Source organism: Theropithecus gelada, chromosome 6, assembly GCF_003255815.1.
Source record: "Theropithecus gelada isolate Dixy chromosome 6, Tgel_1.0, whole genome shotgun sequence".
Taxonomy (NCBI): Eukaryota; Metazoa; Chordata; class Mammalia; order Primates; family Cercopithecidae; genus Theropithecus; species Theropithecus gelada.
This window is the reverse complement of record NC_037673.1, coordinates 128,962,985-128,988,541: the sequence shown is the minus strand read 5'-3', so window position 1 is coordinate 128,988,541 and position 25,557 is coordinate 128,962,985. Positions and strand designations below refer to the sequence as shown.

General features: G+C 37.5%; 1 protein-coding gene across 2 annotated transcripts in view; it reads right to left on the bottom strand.

The window, feature by feature from the left end:
• Positions 1 to 25,557, bottom strand: part of RAD50 (RAD50 double strand break repair protein) — an 87,652-nt gene that overhangs the window by 46,673 nt on the left and 15,422 nt on the right. The window contains exons 3-13 of one of the 2 annotated variants that reach the window (XM_025387171.1): positions 19,269 to 19,420; positions 15,298 to 15,483; positions 14,737 to 14,941; positions 8,292 to 8,420; positions 7,897 to 8,062; positions 7,101 to 7,294; positions 6,154 to 6,360; positions 4,584 to 4,766; positions 3,965 to 4,122; positions 958 to 1,133; positions 195 to 432 (exon numbers count right to left, since the gene is read on the bottom strand). In XM_025387171.1, the coding sequence (XP_025242956.1) occupies positions 195 to 432; positions 958 to 1,133; positions 3,965 to 4,122; positions 4,584 to 4,766; positions 6,154 to 6,360; positions 7,101 to 7,294; positions 7,897 to 8,062; positions 8,292 to 8,420; positions 14,737 to 14,941; positions 15,298 to 15,483; positions 19,269 to 19,420 (1,994 nt within the window). The remainder of the gene's footprint in view (positions 1 to 194; positions 433 to 957; positions 1,134 to 3,964; positions 4,123 to 4,583; positions 4,767 to 6,153; positions 6,361 to 7,100; positions 7,295 to 7,896; positions 8,063 to 8,291; positions 8,421 to 14,736; positions 14,942 to 15,297; positions 15,484 to 19,268; positions 19,421 to 25,557) is intronic. The other variant, XM_025387172.1, reaches the window with a different exon arrangement.

Here is a 25,557-nt window from a genome sequence, read left to right as displayed (position 1 = left end):
AAAAAAAAAAAAAAAAAAAAAAAAAAGCTTACCTTTAAACAAAATAATTGACTCTTCTTATCACAGAAGTGACCTAAGACAGGGCATACTAGCTCAGAGTTCTTACTGAGTAACTACCATCTGCCCAGGCATGAGACAGGTACCTTTTACAATGTGCTGCTACAGGTACAGTTAAGGTAAATCCCTATTCTTACCTCATGGGCACAAGTCCTAGCATTTCATCACGCCGCTTTTCCTTTTTTTTTAGCTCTGATTCTGTTGACTTGAGTTTATCTGGAGCAAGTCGCAGTTTAGACTGCAAATCACTGATGACTTCTTGTAATTCAGCCTCTGTCTGAAAAACTCTCTGACAAACGGGGCAACATGACTGGTTTTCATCTGTTAGCTGAGTAATGAACTGGGAGTAAACTGCTGTGGCTCCAGCCAGCATGGCTATTTTAAGAAAATAAGTTATATCACCAATGAGAAAAAACATAAAATACAGTATTGTCAATATGGTTTCATCTTTTTCTATAAATATATTATTCTTACTTTATAAATATATTATAAAAGAAATAAAAATTCTGATACTTAAAATTCCAATATTCTCTTCCAAAGAGCATGATACATTCAGATTTGTATAAATATTTTTTGGTAACACATTATAAGTATAACAAAATGTCTACTGAGAGCTTTCTCTGTGCCAGGCACTGTTCTAAGGGTTTTACAACTATAATCTCATTCACTCCTCAGTACCCCAGGTGGTAGTTGTGTCCTCATTTTACAGACGATGAAACACAGGAAGGTTTCAGTAACTTGCCTAAAGTCACACAGTGAGTAAGTTGTAGAGCCATTACTGAAATCCAAGCCATTAGGCTCCATAACCAGGTTTTTAAATTCCCCATCCTTAACAGTTACCTGTGAATGAAAATTCAAAGGTGTCAGAGTATCCTGATAACATAAAGTAGGTAAACTTACCTCGCTGTTTTGATGATTTTTCAATTTCCTCTTTAAGCCTGTCTAAATCACTTTCAAAATCCTGGCTACCACAAACATCAAACAGCTTGTCTTCGTAACTGGACAACTGCTCTTCCTTTCTTTTTAGTTCATTATTTATATGATTTTTATTCTGCTCAGCTGAAGCTAGTTCTTTGCTAAAATAAGAACAAATATGGATTTTCATTTTAAAATAGGAGAAATGAGTTTGAAAGTTTGAGTAGGCAAAAACAAGATAAATTTCTGCCAACAAATCATGACCAAATACTTTTTTTTAGAAGTTGAGGGACAAGTCCACTTCTGTCTTAACTCTCCCCCTATGACACTGACTCACCTGCCAGTCCTGCTTATGGGCCTGCTCCCAGAAAAACGTACACAGATTCTGCCTGGTTTCTGGGAGTTCATGGCCTTTGATCCCAGGTTAAGCCCCAGCAAGATGCTTGCTGGGACTACTGGACAGAAAGAAGACAGGAGAACACCCCCGTAATTCTCTTTAGTCCTTTCACAAATACTACTTCCTTACTCTCCTGTAAATACTGTTTCTTTATATCCTCTCCCTCCTTGTTGCTGTCACCCACTTGCCTCCAGAACAGTCATTCCCTCTCGTTAATCAAATATTTTACTTACTAGCACAATTTATCTCCACTTTTAGCTCTTAAATATCATCCTAGCCAACCTCAATACTTACATATAACATGGTTTTTCAATTTGCAGGTTTTGATGCACTAGCTACCATGTAGTCAATTTAATGTATTGTATTCAGCATATTTTTAAAAAATGAAATAGAAGAGATGGTAATATATTGGAGTAGGCTGTATGTATATATACTACTTTGAGAAATTGGTTTCAGATAAATGTGTGTTACTGCACACATGCTTCTTCATCATGACTACCCATCGTGAGTCACAGTAAAATTTTGGAAAAAAGTAACTAATACAGATGATATTTTCATTATCCTAGACTCCATTGAGCACTTCTCATCAAGATCACCAGTGACCTAAGTGCCAAGTACAGTCTTCATCTTACTCTACCTCTAGGTAGCACCAAACACTGTTGACTTTCTCCTTGAAGACTGTTTTCTCAAGGCACCCAGACACCACAGCTATCTGGCTCTCACTCTGGTTCCTTGGGCACATCCCAGTTTCCTTCACTTGATCCTTTTCCTTGGCCTGCTAACATTTTAAATGTTTGTGCTTCCCGGGAATCTAATTGTAACCCCTTCTCTTTGCGTAACTCTCTCAAGGTGACATACTAATGACTTCAAGTATCCCTTGCATAGCAACAACTCCCAGTCTCCTGAATTTCAAACTCCAATACTGTATTCCCTCACAGACACTTCCACAAGACACAGAGATTAAACATCACCAAAACCAAGTCCTCTACTTTCCTCAAAAATCTGTGTGGAATTTTTGACCCGCTTATCCAACCACCATCCAAGGTAACATCTGAGAAATATGATCACTTTTTATAATGGATTTCTCACAGAAATGAAAATAGAATTTTTAAATTTTAATCTTCACAGATCTACAAATTTTCAAAGGACAAGACGTCTAAATTACTACCCATTACCATTTTACTTAATTTGTAAAATATGAGGGGTCTTCAAAATGTTCATGGAAAATGTGTATTATAAAAAAACTATGCATGAAGTTCAAAATGTTTTGCACTGAAATAAACTCACACTAACTTGTTATAACATGTCTGAATAGGATCTAGTTTAAGGCACTAACACGGTTAAGACATCAGTTTGAAAAGAGCCCCAATTAGAGCTAAAACTGAAGCAGGAACAAACATCAAATTTATGGTGAAGTGTGGGTGGAAGAATGGTGAATCACTGATACTTTACAATAAGTTTATGAGGTCAATGCCCCAAATAAATCAGCAGTTTACAAATGGATAACTCAGTTTAAGAAGGGATGAGCCATTATTAAAGATGAAGCCCACAGTGGCAGACTGTTCACATCAATTTGTGAGGAAAAAAATCATCTTCTTCATGCCCTAATTGAAGATCAATGATTAACAGCAGAAACAATAGCCAACACCACAGACACCTCAATTGATTCAGGTTACACAATTCTGACTGAAAAATTAAAGTTGAGTAAATGTTCTACTTGATGGATGTCCAACCACTGCTTCCAGATAAGCTGCAGAGAACAGCAGAGCTTTCAATGGAGAGTCTCAACAAGTAGGATCAAGTTCCTAAAGCATTCTTCAAAGAATTGTAACAGGAGGTGATGGAATGTGGCTTTACCAGTACAATCCTGAAGACAAAGCACAGTGAAAGCAACGGCTACCAAGTAATGGAAGTAGTCCAGTCAAAGCAAAAGCAGACCAGATAAGAGCAAAGGTCATGGCAACAGTTGTTTGGGATGCTCAAGGCGTTTTGCTTGCTGACTTTCTGGAGGGCTAAAGAATGGTAACAACTGCTTATTATGAGAGTGTTCTGAGAGAGCTAGCCAAAGCATTAGCAGAAAAATGCCCAGGAAACCTTCACCAGAGTCCTTTTCCAACACAACAAATGTTCCTGCTCATCCCTCTCATCAAACAAGAGCCATTTGCAAGAGTTTCTATGGGAAATCATTAGGCATCCACCTTACAGTCCTGATTTGGCTCCTCCTATCTTCTAGTTTCTTAATCTTTAAAAAATCTGTAAAGGGCACTCATTTTTACGCTAATAATGTAAAAAAGACTACATTAACATGGTTAAATTCCCAGGACCCTCAGTTTTTTAGGACTGAACTAAATTGCTGGTATCATTGCTCAGAAGAGTCTTCAACTTGATGGAGCTTATGTTGAGAAATACAGTTTATTTTAAATTTTTATCTTTTAATTCCATTTTTCCATGAACTTTCTGAAGTCTTCTTGTACGCAAGAACTAAAATTGATCAATACAACATACCATTTCAAGACAATAAATTATTTTAAAACAATTAAACAAGCAAGCATGAAATAAGAGATTTCTATTACATCTCCAAATGTTGCAACTTACTTCAATTTGGCAAGTCTGTCCCTGGTCTGATTAATTTCTTTTGATTTACTATGTAGCCAGTCTTCAAGCTGTTTTTTGTTGGGAAAATATCCCAACAGTGACGTTAATTCATCACTGTGCCTAGATTTTATTTTTCTGATTTGTTCATCTTTGTCAGCCTATAGGTAAAAAAAAAAAAAATTTTTAAATAAAGTCTATATCTCTACATTATATCAAGAACAAAAATAAATTCTAGATTGACTAAAGTTCTAAGCTTAAAACTATAAAAATATGAAAATAAAATATAAAATTTCTTAAAGTCTTCAAGTGGGAATGGTCTTTCTAAGCCCTAAGAGTGGAGTACCAAGTCAAACAATATAGAATTTTAAAACTTCTGTTATGTTAAAAGCTAACAGTAATGGTCATGTGTGTGTGTATATATATATTTCTGTATTAACTTTTTGTAATTAAACAATAACTTTTAAGCTTGAAAGTCTATTATACAGAGTACTAAGCTCACTTAGCCTCTAAAATATAAAGTCAATACCAACTTAATACCTTATAGTCTATGACTTATGAATGCAAGGTAGGCTATTTTAAGTACCAGACAGTAAAATTAGAACAAAAAGAGAAATCATACTTTGTCTTTGGTCAGCATCTCCATCTGGGTACGTGTTGTTGTATGATGGTTTAACTGCTCCATCTCCTGGTCAAGTTTACGCAGGGTCCTGTCTAAGTCTGCTTTTTCATTTTGAAGACTTATTACTTCCATTTTTAAGGTTTCTACATTGCTGTTTTTCTCAGCCTTGCTTAACTCACGTTCCTGGTCAATAATTCATACAAATGCAAAGGTGTTAGATATTTCGTGCAAGAATTAAAATAATGATAAGGTGTATTAGAAATTAACTACTCCTCACAATGTTCCAAATAATATTGTTTGTATCCAACAAGAGAAAAAAACAAGGCACTATATATGCTTTAAGGTAAATCTTATTAAAGTGACCGTACTATGTTATAATGGTAGAGAATTAGTAAATAAACCTAGAAGGGTCAAACAGGAAAGAAAAGTGAGAATTAGTGTACAATTAGGAGACATGTGTCTAAGTATACAGATTAGTGAGTCCTCAGTCAACAATTAAGTATTTATTAAGTCCCCATGTAATTCACTACATTGCCTGGAATGTAGAAACTATAAAAATAGTGTGACGTGGTCCCTGACCAGTATCTCCCCACCTCAACAAGATAACACTGTGAAAAAGTGCTAAATTGACAAAAATGTATGCTACAATGGTAAGTTACGAAGCAAAAATAAATGTTTACATAAATTATCAAGATGGGCTTTAAGAAGTTTGCCATGCTTTAGAATGCTTACTTTGGTGATGGAGATGTGAAGAAAGAGGACAGACTAGAAGCAAGAAAGAAAATTTGGAAATACCTGAAAAGACTGGCTAAGAAAGTTGTTACCACAGAAAAAGTAGTAATACAGCAAAAATCATCTAGAATTAAAATGCGTGTGACCTACAGGAAAAATACTTGTTTTTTAATAAACTTTGGTAAGTGTTCTTTTTTTTTTTTTTGAGATGGAGACTCACTCTGTCACCCAGGCTGGAGTGCAGTGGCATGATCTTGGCTCACTGCAACCTCCGCTTCCCAGGTTCAAGCGATTCTCTTGTCCCGGCCTCCCAAGTAGCTGGGACTACAGGTGCGCGCCACCACGCCCAGCTAATTTTTGTACTTTTAGTAGAGATGGGGTTTTGCCATGTTGACCAGCCTGGTATTGAACTCCTGACCTCAGGTGATCTGCCTGCCTTGGCCTCCCAAAGTGCTGGGATTACAGGTGTGAGCCACCGCACTCAGCCTGGTAAGTGTTCTTAACCAAGGTGCTCATAAGAATCACCCAGTTTTGTTGTGTTTTTGAATGTACATTTCTATGCCCCATTCTCAGAGATTTTGATTTGGAAGGTCTGAAGCTTTAAGGTCTGAGTACAGTACCTTTAAAAAGCTCCCTATGTGATTCTAATTTTCAACCTACCAGGTTGTAGAACCAAAGACTCAGAAGATCAAGATACTCAGATGAATTCATTTTACATGAGAATAAGACAAAGTTGATGTTTTTATTAAAATGCCATAATCTCAGGATTAAAAATAGACAAAATACTTCTAAAAGTCTTATATCTTAAAATTATTAGATTATTCAAACAATATCTTACAGCTTTTATGAGCTCCTGGTCCAGTTCAAGAATCCTGTCTGAAGATCCTTCCAACTGCTGTAATTCATACTTCACGTTTTTCAGCTCATTCTGCTTCTTATTTAGGATTTCTGATTTTAACTCAATTATTCTTCCCAGTCCAGTTTTCTTATCTCTTATCTCATCTATCTGTTTTTGTTTCAGAGTCTCTTTTTCTGCAAAGTCATTCTAAATGCGTATATAAAGAATGAGCATTAATAATTTACCAATTTAAGAAACAGTTTTTTAATTGCAAAAGGAATATATGTACACTGAAGAAAATACAAAAAAGTACAGTCATGTGTTGTTCAGCAGGGATATATTCTGAGAAATGCATCATTAGGCAATATTATCGTTGTGTGAACATCAGAATGTATTTACTTAAGCCTACATGGTATAGCTTACTACACACATAGACTATATGGTATAGCCTATTGTTTCTAGGCTACAAACTTATACGGCATATATCTGTACTGAATACTTTGGCAACTGTAACATGATGATAAGTATTTATGTATCTAAACATATCTAAACACAGAAAACATACAGTAAAATACAGTAATACGATTTTATGGGACTACTGTCAAATATGTGGTCCATCACTGACCAAAACATGTGGTTCAAGACTTTATTTTAAAAACTATCAAAACCATTACCCAGAGATAATCATTAACTATGAGCAAATGTTTTCTCTGCAATTAGCTTTTAAAAATTTTACTTAAAATGTAGGTTTACATTTTCTTCATATTTTTATCCTTATACACTTTAGAACATTTGCTTCAATAAAGGTTTCTCTGCCTTGTAGCAGATTTTATGCTAACACTAACAGAAAAATATGCCAAAATAAGAGTCCAACCAAAAATTAAAACAATTCAAGTAGAGAATATGACGCAAACAAAATAAGAAACACTATATTTCAAAATACTTGCCATTAGTTGGTTGGCAGTTTTTGCTTCCCCTTCTTGTCTCTCTTTCACAAGTTTGTGAAAATTTTTAATCTGTCTTTCACTAAATGGTCCACGCTCAAAGCCATCCAATTCTAGCTGTGTTGCCAAAGACTGAATTAATGAATCTCTAGCTCGGATATGTTCTTGATGGCGATCTGCTTGTAGCTGTAGACGACCTTTAAAAAAAAAAAAACCTCATAATTTTTATTTTTAAACTGGTGCTTAAAAAGTTGAGATAGTTGTAGATTCATGAGTTATAAAAAATAATGCAGAGTGTTCTCTTGTACATTTTGCCCAGTTTCCCCCAATGATAACATTTTGCAGAACTGCACTATAATATCACAACCAGAATACTGACATTGATATAATTCATCAATCTTATTCAAAAGTCCCCAATTTTATTTGTACCCCTGTGCATGTGTATGTGTGTTTATTAAGTTCTAAATAATTTTATCATCTGAGTAGGTTCATATATCCACTATGGCAGTCAAGGTACTGAACAGTTCCAACACTACCAGAACCCTCTTTTTGTTCTAATCATAACCATACCTATCTCCCTCCTGTCCCTTCTCTTACCTAGTATCCCTGGCAACTACTAATTTCTCCACCATTTCTAAAATTTTGACATTACAAAAATGTTATATAAATGGAAACATACTGTGTATAGCCTTTTAAGATTGGCTTTTCACTCAGCATAAGTCCTTGGAGATTCTTCATTCATACAGAAAATGTGTAATATCAGAGTAGGAAAAACAACCAAATGAACATTTTGTCCTACCCTGTTCAACAAGCAGTTCTGATTTTTCTTGATTCAGAAGCCTAGATTCTTTATTTAATTTTTCCAGTTCACGATGACAGTCTACCAATTTCCTTTCTTTCTCCCTTACTGTTCTCTGGTGATTGTGATATAAATCATTTAGTTGCTCATCAGTCCCTTGAAAAACCTGTGTAACACCAAAATAAAAAGCTTTAATGTACAAACATAAGAAAATATGATCACTTTGAGGTGCCAAACAGAAACCAAACTTTATTCAATATCCTTCATTTCAACATATACATAGAAGTAACCAGATCTGTATTTTTTTCCAATGTGGATGGCAAAATGGATTCAAATAAAGTTCATTACAATAATCCTAAAATTTTGAAGCAGAACAAAATTCTACCACCACAAACCTTTTCCATTTTCTCTTCGAGTTCACTATTATCTTTCTCCATTTGCTTCTTTCGGCTATCCAAGGCTTTAATTTCATTGTCAAGTTTCATTATTTTAGAGAGATTATGTTCAATTTCTTTTAGACGATTCTGAAAATAAAGAAACACCACATAAATAAAACTCACTATAGCTTACATGGCTGATAGATGAAGACAAATAAGATAATCCAGGTCCAGGCATTTAGTAAAAGTGATCTAATTTAATGCTAACAATAACATTGTAGAGCGGGCCTAGAGAAACTGAAGTTCAGAGACATTAAGTAACTTAGCCCAAGTCCTTATAGCTAGTAGAGAGAAGTAGGAATTCAATTCCACTTCTAACTCTGAACACCATGCCCTGTCCTCAACCTCCCACAAAAGTCATTCATTCACTGGGCAGTTAGAGTTACAATACATAAAGCAGCACATTTTAAGAACTTAATCCTTAAAAGGCTAATTATTTAATGTATTTTTGTTTTTAAGTCAGGACTACTGAGAGGGCTAGAAATTCATGGTGAGTTACCAATGCATTCTGAGCCTGTAGGCAAATTTACATGAAGAGTATACTTTAATCCAAAGCTTGCTCAACCACAGAGGACTCTGAGCAAGTAAAGTACAACAAACGAGCTCAGTGGCCTGCTCTGAGGCTCGCTTCCAGAGACAGCTGGCTGCCCCATCTTCTAGGAATGAATACTGGGATCTGGTTCGGGGCATTCTCTTATTGGATGATGCTGGGGATATTCTTCTAGCATTTGCCTCTATGATTCCAAAACTGACCAACTCTTCTTCTAACACATTTTTAGAACCTACTTGTATTATTATTATTATTTTAAATGCAGAGACAAGGTCTTGCTATGTGGCCCTGGCTGGGGTGGCTATTCACAGGTGCAATAACAGTGCAATACAATTTGAACTCCTGGGCTCAAGTGTTCCTCCCACCTCAGCCTCCAAGTAACTGGGACTATAAGTATGCACCACCATGCCCACCAGGACCTAATTTTAAACTAACATATTAAGTTACTGGAATGCTTAGACAGTAATTGCAAACCTTCATAATTGTACCAAAATGCATCCTTAACTTTAACATAATTTATTAAAATTATACTAATAGCATACCTTGTGATTTGCATATGAATGCAAACAGCCTAAAATCAGAAACTTTGTTTACTTTGTTCCCTAATGTATCCTCAGAACATGCAATAGGTGTTCAATGTTAGCTAAATGAAAGAGAGATTTGAAAAAAATAACTTTACCAAGAACAACAGTCACAGGTATCACTGATTGAATGTCTGCTATGTTCCAGGCATTGTACTAGGTGCTGCTATAAATTCTCTCTAATCCTCACAAAAGCATATACTAAGCAGGAGACTAAAAGGACTTAACTGACTTGTACAAAAATGTATTATAAACTATAAAACATTGAAGAACATTTTTGTGGCACTGGGTCAAAGACTTCCCCTAAATATGAAACAAAAAGCATAAACCATAAGTGAAAACAGTTGACAAACTGTGCCTCATCAAAATTTAAAACTCCTGTCCTCTGAAAAGCAGTTAAGAAATATCTGCAAAACCAATATCTGATAAAGGGCTGGTATCCAGAACATATTTAGAACTCTCTGCCCAGCACTGTAGCTCACACCTGTAATCTCAGCACTTTGGGAGACTGAGGCAGGCCGATCACTTGAGCCCAGAAGTTTGAGACCAGTCTGGGTAACCTGGTGAGATCTTGCCCCTACAAAAAATTAAAAAACATTAGCTGGATGTGGTGGTGTGTGCCTGTAGTCCCAGCTACTCAGGAGGCTGAGGTGGAAGGATCACTTGAGCCTGGGAGTCAGAGGTTGCAGTGAGCCAAGATCACACCACTGCACTCTGGCCTGGGTGAGAGAGAGAGACCTTGTCTCAAAAAAAAAAAAAAAAAAAAAAAAGAACTCTCACAGCTCAATAATAAAATGACCAATAAATAAATAAAATTGAAAAATAGGCAAAAGATTTTTACATTTTACTAACAAAGATATTCAGATGGCAAATAAATACATGAAAAGATGCTCAAAATCAATAATGAACTGACTAACTGATCAACTAGGAAAACACAAATTAAAAAATATAAAGAAATACAACCTCACAATGAGATACTACCACACACCTACTATTATGGCTAAAATGAAAAAGATTGACAGTACTAAGTGTGGATGAGAATGCAGAGCAATTACATTCTCATAGATTATTGGTAAATTGTTGGTAGGACTACAAAGTGGTACCAGATGGTACAGCTAAAGTATACATTAAACACACACTTACCATACAACCAAGCAACCCCATTCCTAAAGTTATCCAAAGATCGGTATACAAAAGTTTATAGCAGTTTTATCTGTAACAGCCCAAAGCTGAAAACAACTTAATGTCCATCAGCCATGGAATGGATGAGGAAAAAAATTATAATATATGCATACAATGGAAGGAATGCTCCTCAGCAATAAAAAGGAATGAACTGCCGGGGCGCAGTGGCTCACGCCTGTAATCCCAGAACTTTGGGAGGCTGAAGTGGGCAGATCACCTGAGGTTGGGAGTTCGAGACCAGCCTGACCAACATAGAGAAACTCTGTCTCTACTAAAAATACAAAAAAAAATTAGCTGGGTGTGGTGGCGCATGCCTGTAATCCCAGCCACTCGAGAGGCTGAGGTAGGTGAATTGCCTGAACCTGGGAGGCGGAGATTGTGGTGAGCCAAGATCACACCATTGCACTGTAGCCTGGGCAACAAGAGTGAAACTCCATCTCAAAAAAAGAATGAATTACTCACACATGCAGCAACACAGATAAATCCCAGACACAAAAGTCTGCATACTCTATGATTCTATGTATGTGCCACTCTTTGGAAAAGGCAAAACTATAATGACAGAAAACAAATTAGTGGCTATTAAGGATGGGAACAGGGGGAGAAGACTGACTGCAAGGACTTTGAGAGAACTTTTTGGGGAGACTGAAATATTCTACATCTTCATTGTAGTGCTGGTTATGCTACCATATGCATATGTCTTAACTCATAGAATTTATATTCTAAAAAGTGTGGGTTTTACCATATATATATTACACCTTAATAAACTTGACTTAAAAAGAAAAAACAAGTATAAACTTAGGAATCAAAGGACTCAAATCCTACCTTTAACCCTTATTTCCACCGTGAACACCTGTGCCTCAGTTTTCTTGCCAATACAACCTCACAGAGTTACTATGGGGTTTACATCATACATTGTAAAGCACTTGGATTAGTGTTAGGCATTAAACAGTGAATGAGACCATTTGCACTACTTGTGAAAAAACTTCTGTACTCAGAAAATACCTTTTGAGTAGAGTCTGACAAAGATAACTGGATGGATACTTAAAAGCAATGAATATTAACAGCTCCATTATGATAATCTACAAAGTGCTCAGTTTCTTTCCATCAGTGTTTTCACCGCCTCTTGATAGCACAAACATTATGACAATCATCTGGGCTTCGATCTTTCATGACATCTCTACCTGCTTCATTCCTTAAATCCAGCCAGTCACCAGATCCCCTGAATTCCTTCTTTGACATCTGTGTTTTGGTTCTAATCTCAGAGCACAAAACATAGGTTCCATCCCCAGAGTACACACCTAGTAAAAGGAGCTAGGACAAGCAGGCAGACGACAACAACAAAAACAGCCAAGTGTTTAAAGCTTAGGTGCCAGTGTGAAATGAGTTTAAAAAAATAGAGCAGCTGGGCTATCAAGTATAGAAGGACCATGAACTTGTGTATGGAAAAAAAAACAATTAGAAACGTATTCCTCTAGCAATTCCCATTTAAGGCAAGAAAGGAAAACAGATCTAAGTAGGGCAAAAAAAGAGGACAGGATATGATGGGATGGTAATAAAGTAGTTTATAAGAGAGTGAGAGTTCCTGAAGATGAAGGGAATCAGTAAAAATGGGAAAGGATGCATTCTAGTGCATGGTTGAAAGGAAGTAGTCTTTTCTGGGAAGGTGATTTGACCCAAACTTTAATTGGGTTCTATGAAGGGAAGAACCTTCACATGTCAGAGCTAAAAAAGGACTCTGGAAGTCATTTACTTAATAAACATTTACTGAACCACCTGCTACGTGCCAGGCACTAGGCTAGGCTCTGAGGAAACAGAGAAAAGTATGAAACCCTTGGAGAATTACTCACAATTAAACACAAACAAGTACATAAATACCTCAACCTCTGCTACAGCCTTGGTTAGAATCTTGGCACCACTCACTAAATCCTAGGTATTATCATTTAGCCCTACCTTGACATCATTTCCAATAAAAATGCTTCATTTCAACAATATGGATTTCCTTGACAGTGTTCAAAGACAGCTTGGATTTTACTGTCTCTATGTCTCCAATGCCCTACTCATTTATGATCAAAAAAGTCATGGCCAAATTTAGTCCTATGAAATCCTCTCTGGCTACCTCAGACAGAAATTCTCTTTCTTTATCCTCAGAGCTCCTACAGGTCTTGTTTTTTTTCTGCTTTACTGTTACACACGCTTGTCATCTCTCCAACCAAGATGCTCCTCAAGAAAATAAAATGTGGAGTGGGGCAAGGGGGAAAGAAGAAAAAAAAAGGAAATCTTTTCCAGTATCTTGGTACTTACCACGGTGCTCACAGAGAGTTACCAGGACAACTCATCCTAAAATATAACATACTCTTCCACTCTTCTGTCTATTGAACTAAGTCTGAAATCCATTAGCTTTCTATAATCTGATCCCGATTCATATTGATCATTTACTCCTTTTATATTGATTTACTTAACCCAGACTTTTCCTCTCACAATTCTGTTCTGATTAAGCTTGTACAGGTAAATATACACATACATACAAGTGAATGTTTGTATACACATATGTATAGTATACATGCAGTTAAAAAAAGCTACAGGTAGAATATACTCTGGAAGTTCAGAGATGAGGAATGGAAGACTATCTTTTACTTTTCACCTAATATCCTTTTATAACTTTTTCACTGGGGGCACATATTACTTTTAAAAGAAAAGTCAAAATAAATACGAACATTTCCGGGCACAGTGGCTCATGCCTGTAATTCCAGCACTTTGGGAGGCTGAGGCGGGCAGATCACTTGAGGTCGGGAGTTCGAGACCAGCCTGACCAAAAATGGAGAAACCCCGTCTCTACTAAAAATACGAAAAGTTAGCTGGGCGTGGTGGCGCATGCCTGTAATCCCAGCTACCCCGGAGGCTGAGGCAGGAGAATTGCTTGAACCCAGGAGGCGGAGGTTGCAGTGAGCCAAGATCGCACCACTGCACTCCAGCCTGGGCAACAAGAGCAAAACTCCATCTCAAAAAAAAAAAAAAAAAGATAAATAAATAAATACAAACATACATACATAAAATGTCTTCTAGTTTGCCGACTTGATTTCTTCCCAGTCTTCAAGACCCACCTCAGCCCTACCTCCTCCCAGAAGCCCTTGCAATATATTTCTATGCATGGCCATCATTAAAAATATATATATTTTCTACTTCATGATTCAAAGATCTATACCGGTATTTACAAGTGAGTTTTTAAAAATCAAATCAATACCTTCTTAAATGACTTAAAAAAATCTACTATCTAAAATGTAGAAAATAGGCATTTTTAAGAATGCTCTTACTTAGACTAGGAATGCCTTAAGGACAGGGGGGTGCTGTTGTAGTCCTTTTTGTACTCAAGCACAGTATACCTTGACACAAAGAAGACACCCAATAAATGCTTATTAAATGAATGAATGGAATTTCCTGTAGGCCTTTCTTATAAATCACGGGGTTTAGACAGGTATACTCATTTGCAAATATATCAACATGTTATGGATCAATTCCAAATTCTGTACAATTTTTGAATGTTTCAAAAACATTCTGCAAATTTAAAAAATTCTCTAGAAAGATCTGTCAATTAAAAAAAAATCTTAATATAGAACTGTAGGGCTGGGTAATGATATTGCTATTTAACACCTAGTGATCTACACTACTAATTTAGTGTGATACAACAAATTTGTTTCCTTTCAAATCCAAGCTCTTTGAGCAATTTAAAGACTAATATAGACCTAAAACATTAGCTAACTGATAATTTGAGAAATATACAAGCCATTCAGTTTCATATACAAATAAGGGGAGAATGCTACCATAGTTAAAACAAACAAACAAAAAAAAGGACTACCTCTTTAGTATACAAGAAATTAACTACTGTATATCACTGTGACTTTAGTTAATAACAATATATAATTGCTAAGAGAGTAGATTTTAAGTGTTCTCATCATTAAAAAAAAAATGAAGTAATTTTATGCACGTTAATAGCTTGATTTAGCCATTCCACAATGTATACTTTTATCAAAACATCATGCTGTATGCTACAAAGATATACAATTTTTGTCAATTAAAAATAAAATCAAGTTACCTTCAATGGATCAAGTTCATTCTCATAGGATTTGACAATTTCCTTTGAAGATGTTAACTGCGCTTCCTTACTTGTAATCTGATCACGAATCTCACAAGCTTTTTCCTTATATTGCTTCAGATATTTTAGTTCCATTTGATATTCTTTTACTTTCTGACCTTGTGTCTGACGTACCTGCCGAAGTGTTTCCAAGGCTTTAATGTATCTTTGAAGACACAAAACAAAAATCAAATTTCTGGCAAAGTAAATTATGGTGTATATTCATACAGTGGGATATTATGCTGTCACTAAGGTTACAGTTACAATGAGTTTCTAATAACTTGGAAAATGCCTATGACATAGTAAGTGAAAAAAATTACATTTATACTGTCAATCAGGTATATAAATATATGAACAGAAAGACAAGTGAAATAAAATATGCCCAATGGTTGCTGCTGGGTGAGAGGTAGTAACTGATGACCTTTCTGCTTTTTAAATTCTTTCTGTTAAAAAGAAGCATCCAAATTGCAAACACGGTTCAATAACTTAATGGACTACAAAGTTTATTTAAGGGTTACAAACCTTGTTGCTGAAAAAATCTCATCAAACTTTTGCTTCAAAGCCTTTCCTTCACTTAAAGGCCAATTAGAATCTTCTTGATGACAGAAAATGACGTTATTTAGCACAGCCTTGGAAACCCCAAGAGAACTGATCATTTCTCGGTCAATTTCTGCACACTTAGAGCTTAGACTGACCTTTTCACCATGCCTACAGAAAATGAAAATCAAGAACATATGTAAAATAACCTTCAGTGTATCTACTCTATTGCTTAATCAGTTCATACTGTAATTCTAAAAGAAAAAAAGGCCCTTCACCTATCCCGTTAGAAATGGCTTCATCATGCTAAAAAGTGTAACTCTGAAACTATTTAGCACTTCACAGATGAAAAGATATGTAAAAAAAGTAGCTCAGGAAAGGAAGCCAGAATTTATTTTTTACATATTACAGACTGCTTTGGTGAACAGAGGCAGTATCTGTCTTTACTATTTTTTATACATTTCATTTTGTATTTTGAAAATATTACACTGGGCCAGGCACAGTAGCGCATGTCTATAACCCCAGCAATTTGGGAGGCCGAGGTGGGCGGACTACCTGAGGTCAGGATTTCCCGACCAGCTGGACTAATACAGTGAAACCTTGTCTCTACTAAAAATACAAAAAAGGCCGGGCGCGGTGGCTCAAGCCTGTAATCCCAGCATTTTGGGAGGCCGAGACGGGCGGATCATGAGGTCAGGAGATCGAGACCATCCTGGCTAACACGGTGAAACCCCGTCTCTACTAAAAAATACAAAAAACTAGCCGGGCGAAGTGGCGGGTGCCTGTAGTCCCAGCTACTGGGGAGGCTGAGGCAGGAGAATGGCGTGGACCCGAGAGGAGGAGCTTGCAGTGAGCTGAGGTCCGGCCACTGCGCTCCAGCCTGGGTAACAGAGCAAGACTCCGTCTCAAAAAAAAAAAAACAAAAAAAAACAAAAAAAAAACAAAAAAAATTAGCCAGGTGTGGTGGTGGGCACCAGCTCCTCAGGAGGCTGAGGTAAGAGAATCACTTGAACCTGGGGGAGGTGGAGGTCGCAGTGAGCTGACATCGCACCATTGCACTCCAGCCTGGGAAACAAGAGTGAAACTCTGTCTCAAAAAAAAAAAAATTACACTGAATATATTAAGAATGCTTTGTAGGCCGGGCGCGGTGGCTCAAGCCTGTAATCCCAGCACTTTGGGAGGCCGAGACGGGCGGATCACGAGGTCAGGAGATCGAGACCATCCTGGCTGACACGGTGAAACCCCGTCTCTACTAAAAATACAAAAAAACTTAGCCGGGCGTGGCGGCGGGCGCCTGTAGTCCCAGCTACTCGGGAGGCTGAGGCAGGAGAATGGCGTGAACCCGGGAGGCGGAGCTTGCAGTGAGCTGAGATCCGGCCACTGCACTCCAGCCTGGGTGACAGAGCGAGACTCCGTCTCAAAAAAAAAAAAAAAAAAAAAAAGAATGCTTTGTAGAGGGCTAGAATGGACACAGATAGATCAACAGGTTATCACATTAGGTCATGGAAAGACAATGGTAGCTTGGACTAGGACTAGAATGGTTGTTGTCGAGGTGGAAACAGATTCAAGAGACATTTAGATTCAATTTAGGTCTTAGTAATAGACTGGATATGTAAGGCAACGACAGTATCAAGACTTAGGTTCTTGGTTTTTGTCACTGGATGGATAGTGGTGTCATTCACCAAGCTGAGGTATACCATAAGACCAAGTTGTTGGAGGTTTTTTAAGGGGGGAGGTCAAAGAGAAAGGACTGTGAGTTTGGTTTTGGAAACATTGAATCTAAGTTGTCTCTGAAACAACTGGTAAAAAATCAGAGATGGGGCCGGGTGTGGTGGCTCACGCCTGTAATCCCAGCACTTTGGGAGTCCGAGGCAGGTGGATCACGTGGTCAAGAGATCAAGACCACTCTGGCTAACATGGTGAAACTCCGTCTCTAATAAAAGTACAAAAATTAGCTGGGCGTGGTGGCGGGCACCTGTAGTCCCAGCTACTCGGGAGGCTGAGGCACGAGAATTGCTTGAACCTGGGAGGCGGAGGTTGCAGTGAGCTGAGATTTCACCACTGCACTCCAGCCTGGGTGACAGAGCGAGATTCCATCTCAAAAAAAAAAAAAATCAGAGATGGGTAAATAGGTCTGGGTAAATGGGTCTGGAAACAGAGGTCTGGTTTGGAGATATAAATCTGTGAGTCATCTATGAACACAGAGTAGTTCGAACAATGGATAAGAATGTGATTACCTAGGAAGAAAATACAGAGCAAAAAAAAGGAGAAGATATAGGACTGAGCCTAATGAGACTTCCAACCTTTATTGATGGGGTGAATGAAGTAGTATGTGGCTGTGATAGAGAGAACAGTATTGTATCATGGAGGTCTAGAAAAAGAAATTTTCAAATAAGTGATAAACTAGCGTTTACTCAGCTATGGTATATGGAACAATGGTTCTCCAAGATGTCCACATTTTAATTCCTTCAATTTGTGAATGTTACATTGCACAGCAAAAGAGAATTAAGATTACAGATGGAATTAGGGTGTTAATCATTTGACCTTAAAATAGACTATCCTGGATTATTTAGATGGGGCAAATGTAATCATATGGGTTCTTTAATGTGAGAGAGGAAGGCAGAAGAAGAGAGAAGAGGTCACAGTGATTTGAGACGAGAAGAACTATGCCCACTATTGCTTGCTTTGAAGACAGAGTAAGAGGGCATGAGCTAAAAAATATCGGTGGCCTCTAAAAGATGGAAAGAACAAGGAAACATATTCTCCCTCAGAGCCTCCAGAAAGGAACGTAACCTGCTAAAATTTTGATTTTAGCCCAGTGAGACCTAATTCAGACTACTAAACTACATAAGTGTAAGATAATAAATTTGTATTGTTTATGCCACTAAGTTTGTGGTTTGTTATAGCAGTCATAGAAGATTAATACATGAACTCTTACTACATATTAAGCATTTCATATGCATTAGCTCAACCTTGACATCTTTCTAAGCTACGTACAGTGATAATGAATGCCTATTTTACAAATGAAATAAACAGAAGCTCACTCTTAGGTCTACTTTGTATAGCAGTAGCATTACTCTAATTAAAAACAGAGTTATTAGTAACTTTAGTCAGAGGTGTTTCAAAGGACGAATGTGACTACAATTAGAGTGAAGAGGAAGTGAAGAAATGGAGACAGTATCAACAACTCTTTTGAGAAGACTGGCTAAAAAGGGGAAGAAGGAGACAGGTAGTAATTGGAGTGGAATGAAATCCCAGGGTATAAGAGATACTTGAGTGTGTTAAAATGGCAATGATGAAAACCTGCTTGAGAAGCCAGTATAGTGCCTCTAGCACATAGTAGATGTGCATTATTGGTTAAATAAAGGAATTACTTAATTAGTTAAAAGGGAGGAGAAGTAGCTAAACAGTCAAGTAATTTGCTCAACAAAGTCAGAGACTCGAATCTAAGGCAGTCTAATCCCCAAATCCATTAGAAAATGATACCTGCCTGTAACAGAATGATAATGGTTGAAAGGAACAATTTATCATTCTTTCCTACTTGTTTGCTTCTCATCTCAACCATTCTTAAGCACGACACTAGAATTTTTTACTCATTCAACCTGTATTTGAGTGATTATGCGTTTTCAATTCAGCAACTGTTCAGAAATTACTCAAGAGAATGGAACATAACCCTAAGTCTGTAATGGGACCATTCTATTTAATTGACAAATAGCATACACAAAAAATCAAATGTTGATAGTGGAGGAGGGTGTGTTTGTGTGTAGGGGTAGGGAGAAAATGGAAGCTCAGTACTTTCTGCCCAATTTTGCTATAAGCCCAAAACTGCTAAAAAAACAAAGTCTAAAGTCTATTGAAAAAAATTTAATATGCTCCCCTAAACTTAAAGTAGTAAACAACCATCAACTTACAAACCTGAAAATAAACAGAAATTCAAATATCACATAAACACCTACTTTGTTCTAGTAATGACTCCTTCCAAAGTTTTAAATTCTGTCTTTTTGCTTTTCTGAGTACACACCATAGATCTTTGTACAGCTATAAGTTCTCCATTGACATCACGAAATTGCAGACGAATTTGGGCTCTCACATCTGTTTCCTGAGCAACCTTTGAAGGAAAACAGAGAAAAAACTTATGTTACTTTAATAAGCACCACTGTTGGTTCTGAGAGAACACGCATAAGCAATCTTACCCAGAATGAGGGAACAAAAAGAAAAACATCCAAAAGGAGTGACATTTTTACATGCTATCCAAAATATAGAATACTGTTTAATTAATTTATAAAAATGATATATTATCTACCTCCTTTATTCAGCATCATTAGGAGATAAGGTATGCAGATTTTTCAAATAAATGCATTTTATCTCTGTAAGCATCAAAAATGTTTTTTATCATTAAAAATCACAAATTTATAGAAAGGTAGAATGATTCGGTTTGGCTTTGTCTCCACTCAAATCTCATCTTGAATTCCCATATGTTGCAGGAAGGATCTGGTGGAAGGTAACTGAATCACGGGGACAGGTCTTTCCCATGCTGTTCTTGTGACAGTGAGTAAGTCTCACAAGACCTGATGGTTTTATAAGAAGGAGTTTCCCTGTACAAGCTCTCTTTGCCTGCTGCTGTCCATGTAAGATGTGACTTCCACCTCCTTGCCTTCCACCATGATTGTGTGGCCTCCCAAGCCACATGAAACTGTAAGTCCATTAAACCTCTTTATTTTGTAAATTGTCCAGTCTCAGGCATATCTTTATTAGCAGTGTGAAAACGGACTCATACAGTAAATTGGTACCAGGAGTGGAGCGCTGCTGTAAAGTTACCCAAAAATGTGGAAGCAACCTTGGAACTGGGTAACAGGCAGATGATGGAACAGTTTGGAGGGCTCAGAAGACAGGAGAATGTGGGAAAGTTTGGAACTCCCAAGAGACTTGTTGAATGGCTTTGACCAAAATGCTGACAAGGATATGGACAATGAAATCCAGGCTGAGGTGGTCTCAGATGGAGATGAGGAACTTGTTGGGAACTGGAGCAAAGGTGACTTTTGTTATGCTTTAGCAAAGGAACTGGCAGCATTTTGCCCCTGCCCTAGAAATGTGTGGAACTTGGAACCAGAGAGATGATTTAGGGTATCTGGTGAAAGAAATTTCTAAGCAGTAAAGCATTCAAGAGGTGACTTGGGTGCTGTTAAAGGGATTCAGTATTAAAAGTGAAACAGCATAAAAGTTTAGAAAGTTTGCAGCCTGACAATGCGATTAAAAAAAAAAAATCCCATTTTCTGAGGACAAATTCAAGCCAGTGGCAGAAATTTGCATAAGTAACGAGGAAACAAATGTTAATTACCAACACAATAAGGAAAATGTCTCCAGGGGCATGTCAGAGACCTTTGCGACAGCCCCCCTCTTCACAGGCCCAGAGGTTTAGGAGGAAAAAATAGTTTTGTAGGTCAGGCCCAGGGTCCCTCTGCTGTGTGCAGTCTAGGGACTTGGTGCCCTGTGTCCCAGCCATGACCAAAAGAAGCCAAAGTACAGCTTGGGCTGTTGCTTCAAAGGGTGGAAGCCCCAAGCCTTGGCAGCTTCCATGTGGTGTTGAGCCTGCAGGTGCACAGAAGTCAAGAACTGAGGTTTGGGAACCTCCACCTAGATTTCAGAGGATGTATGGAAACACCTGGATGCCCAGGCAGAAATTTGCAGCAGGGGCGGGGCCCTCATGGAAAACCTCTGCTAGGGCAGCATGGAAGGGAAATGTGGGGTTGGAGCCCCCCCAGAGTTCGTATGGAGGGGACTGCCTAGTGGAGCTGTGAGAAAACAGCCACTGTCCTCCAGACTGGTAGATCCCCCAGAATAATAGATCCACTGACAGCTTGCGCTGTGCACCTGGAAAAGCCGCACTCAACACCAGCCCGTGAAAACAGCCAGGAAGGAGGCTATACCCTGCAAAGCCACAGGAGCGGAGCTGCCCAAGGCCGTGGGAGCCCACCTCTTGCATCAGAGTGACCTGGATGTGAGACATGGAGTCAAAGGAGATCATTTTGGAGCTTTAAGATATTCCTGCCCCACTGAATTTCGGACTTGCATGGGGCCTGTAGCCCCTTTGTTTTGGCCAATTTCTCCCATTTGGAATGGCTGTATTTACCCAATGCCTGTACCCCCATTGTATCTAAGAAGTAACTAACTTGCTTTTGAGTTTACAGACTCACAGGCAGAAGGGATGTGCTTTGTCTTGGATAAGACTCTGGACCGTGGACTTCTGAGTTAACGCTGGAATAAGACTTTGGGGGACCATTGGGAAGGCATGATTGGTTTTGAAATGCGAGGACATGAGTTTGGGAGGGACCAGGGATGGAATGATATGGTTTGGCTGTCTCCCCACTCAAATCTCATCTTGAATTCCCATGTGTTGTGGGAGAAACCAGGTGGGAGATAAATGAATCACGGGGCAGGTCCTTCCCTACGGTGTTCTCGTGATAGATGGTTATTATAAGGGGGAATTTTCCTGCACAAGCTCTCTTCTCGTTTGCCACCATGTAAGACATGTCTTTCACCTTCCACCATGATTGTGAGGCCTCCCCAGCCACATGGAACTGTAAGTCCATTAAACCTCTTTCTTTTGTAAATTGCCCAGTCTTGGGTATGTCTTTACTAGCAGTGTGAAAATGGACTAATACATAGAACTACAGTATACACAGCTTTCCTGCTCCCCAAACCACATGAGAGTAAGTTGCTGATCTGACGTCCCAACACCAGTATTTCCTACAAAACAAGGACATTTTTCAACCACAAAAATCAGGAAACTGATACTGATATATTACTACCACATGGTCCACAAATCCCATTCAGGTTTTGCCAGTTGTTCCAATATGTGATAAGTTACCTTTAACTCAGCTGTGGCATATAAAATGATAGTTCTCCAAAGACATCCACATTCTAATCCCTTGAATTTGTGAATGTTACATTACACGGCAAAAGAGAATTAACATTACAGATGGAACTGGGGTGTCAATCACTTGACTTTAAAATAGAAAGATTATCCTGGATTATTTGAATGAGGCAAAGTATCCACAAAAAATTAGATGCTGACAGTAGAGGAGGCTGTGTGTGTACGTGTAAGGAATATACAGAAACTGTACTTTCTGCTCAATTTTGCTATAAACCCAAAGCTGATCTACAAAACAAAGTTTAAAGTCTATTGAAAAAAATTTAATATGCTCCCTTAAACTGAAAGTAGTAGAAAATGATCATCATCTTTTAAGTCCTAAAAGACCAACAATGAACAGACATTCAAACATCATATAAACACCTATTTTTTCTGATGTTTTCTGTCTTATATTAATATGGTGACTTCAGCATTCTTTTCATTAGTTGGCACAGTATATTTTTTCCATCCTTTTGTCTTTAACCCATCTGTACTATTATATATAAAAACACTGTTATTCCTTTTACTCTAGGGTTTTTTGGTTATTGCCCTCCATCTTTCTCACGTTATGTTTTTATTTTTATGTTTTTATTTATATCTATGAAGATAGTTGTAAGATTTATAATAAGATTTTAAGGTTCTTATCTACTAATTCTATCATCTATTCGTCTCTAGGGCAGTTTTGTGGATGCCTTCCTCACTCAGTCCTACCTAATGGCTTTTGGACTGAATTAATCAGGAATGAATAACTATTCCTCCGTTAGTTATGCTGAGAGTTTTTGTCATGAATGAGTATTACATTGAAATGCTTTTTCTGTATCTGTTGATGCTCATATAATTTTTCTTCTTTATTATGTTAATGTGGCAAATTACACTGATTGGCTTTTTCTTTTTCTACTGCCTAATTCATTTGTCCCAGTATGTGCTTTACAGCAAAAGGATCCAGTTCAGAATTACACTTTGTATTTGGTGGTTATGTCTCTTTACTTTCTTTCAGCCTGAAACAGTTGCTCAGATTTTCCTTGACTTCCATGACTGATAATTTTGAAAAGTACAGACCATTATTTTGTAGAACACCTCCCAAAATTTGTGTAATATTTCCTCATGACTAGAATCAGGTTATGTATCTTTGGCAGGAATATTATACAAGTGATGATGAGTTCCTTTTTCTGCATCTCATCAGATAGGGTATCATTTCCATTTATCTCATTACTGAGGGTATTAACTTCAATCCATTTATTTATTTATTTATTTTGAGACAGGGTCTCACTTTGTCACTCAGGCTGGAGTGCAGTCACCTCACTGCATCCACGAACTCCGAGTCCTAAGCAATCCTTCTGCCTCAGTCCCCGAAGTAGCTGGGACTATAGGTGCATGCCACCACATCCCGCCAATTTTTGTAGTTTTTGTAGAGATGTGGTTTCACCATGTTGCCTAGACTAACTTCAATCTCTTGACAAAGGTGTATCTCTTAGCTTCTCCACCAAAAAGTTTTTCTTACTTTACAATTACTTAATAATATGAGGGAGAGATGCAGAGACCATATAACTATCCCATACTTCATCGAACTTTCTTCCATTAGTTTTAGCATCTACTGTTTCTTACCTGAATAAATTATTATGATAGCTATCAAATACAGGCATACCCCATCTTACTGTGCTCTTCAGAGGTGTGTGGCAACTCTGCATCTAACAAGTCTATTGGTGCCATTTTTCCAACAGCATGTGCTCACTTTGTGTCTCTGTGTCACATTTTGGTAATTCTCACAACATTTCAAACATTTTCATTATTATTGTATCTGTTATAGTGATTTGTGATCAGTGATCTTTGATATTACTACTGTAATTGTTTTAGTGTGCCACAAACCATCCACATATAAGAGGTGAACTAAATCCATAAATGTGTGTATTCTGACTGCTTTACTGACCTGCCATCCCCCGTCTCTCTCCCTCTCCTTGGAACCTGATTGACTGAGACACAATAATACAGAAATTAGGCCAATTAGTAACCCTACAATAGCCCCTAAGTGTTTAAGTGAAAGAAGAGTCAAAAGTCTCTTGTTTTAAATCAAAAGCTAGAAATGATTAAGCTTAGTTGAGAAAAGCATGTCAACATCCAAAACAGGTTGAAAATTAGGCCTCTTTTATCAGTTAGCTGAGTTGTCAGGGCAAAGGAAAAGTTCTTGAATAAAATTAAAAGTGCTACTTTAGTGAACACATAAATGATAAGAAAGTGAAACAGCCTTACTGCTGATATGGAGAAAGTTTTAGTGGTTGGGATAGATTAAACCAGCCACAACATTCTCTCAGGCCAAAGCCTAATCCAGAGCAAGGCCCTAACTCTCTGCAATTCTATGAAGGCTGAGAGAAGTAAAGAAGCTGAAAAGAAAAGTTGGAAGCTAGTAATGGTTGGTTCAAAAGAAGCTGTCTCCATAACATAAAAGTGCAAGGTGAAGCAGCAAGTGCTGATGCAGAAGCTGCAGCAAGTCATCCAGAAGACCTAGCTAAGATAATTGATGAAGGTAGCTACACCAAACAACAGATTTTCAATGTAGACAAAACAGCCATCCATTAAAACTTAACCTAAAATATCTAAGGTATGCCTACAGTAATTTTCTAATTCCATTATTCCTTTTATATTAGTTAAGGTTCTAGTATAAGAAGCTTTGCTCTTTCTCCATTTTTCCCCCCCATTTTCTTGTATCAGTATGAACTCATAGATCCCTTACTTGGGCTCCAATTCCCCACCAGGCTGTCACAGCTTGTTTTTGTGGATGCCTTCCTCACTCAGCCACACCTAATGGATTTTGGACTGAATTATTCAGGAATTAATATTCCTCCATTAGTTATGCTGAGAGTTTTTATCATGAATATTAAATTGAAATGCTTTTTCTGTGTCTATTGGTGCTCACATGATATTTCTTTTTTATTCTGTTAATGTGGCAAATTATACTGATTGTTTTTCTTTTTCTACAATCTCTCTAAGCATGATCTAGCTGCATCCTACACATTTTTACATGCTATACTTTTGATTCATTTAAAGTATTTTTTCTAATTTCCCTTGTGATTCGTTTTTGATCCATGTAATATTTAAAAGTGTGCTGCTTAATTTTCTAATATTTGGGGATTTTCTGGTTATTTTTCTGCTACTGATTTCTAGCTTAATTCTGGTGTAGTGACAGAATACATTATCTATGACTTTACCAATAGATACAGAAAAAGCATTTCAATTTAATACTCATTTATGATAAAAACTCAGCATAACTAATGGAAGAATATTAATTCCTGAATAGTTCAGTCCAATTTATTGACACTTGTTTTATGGTCCAGAATGTT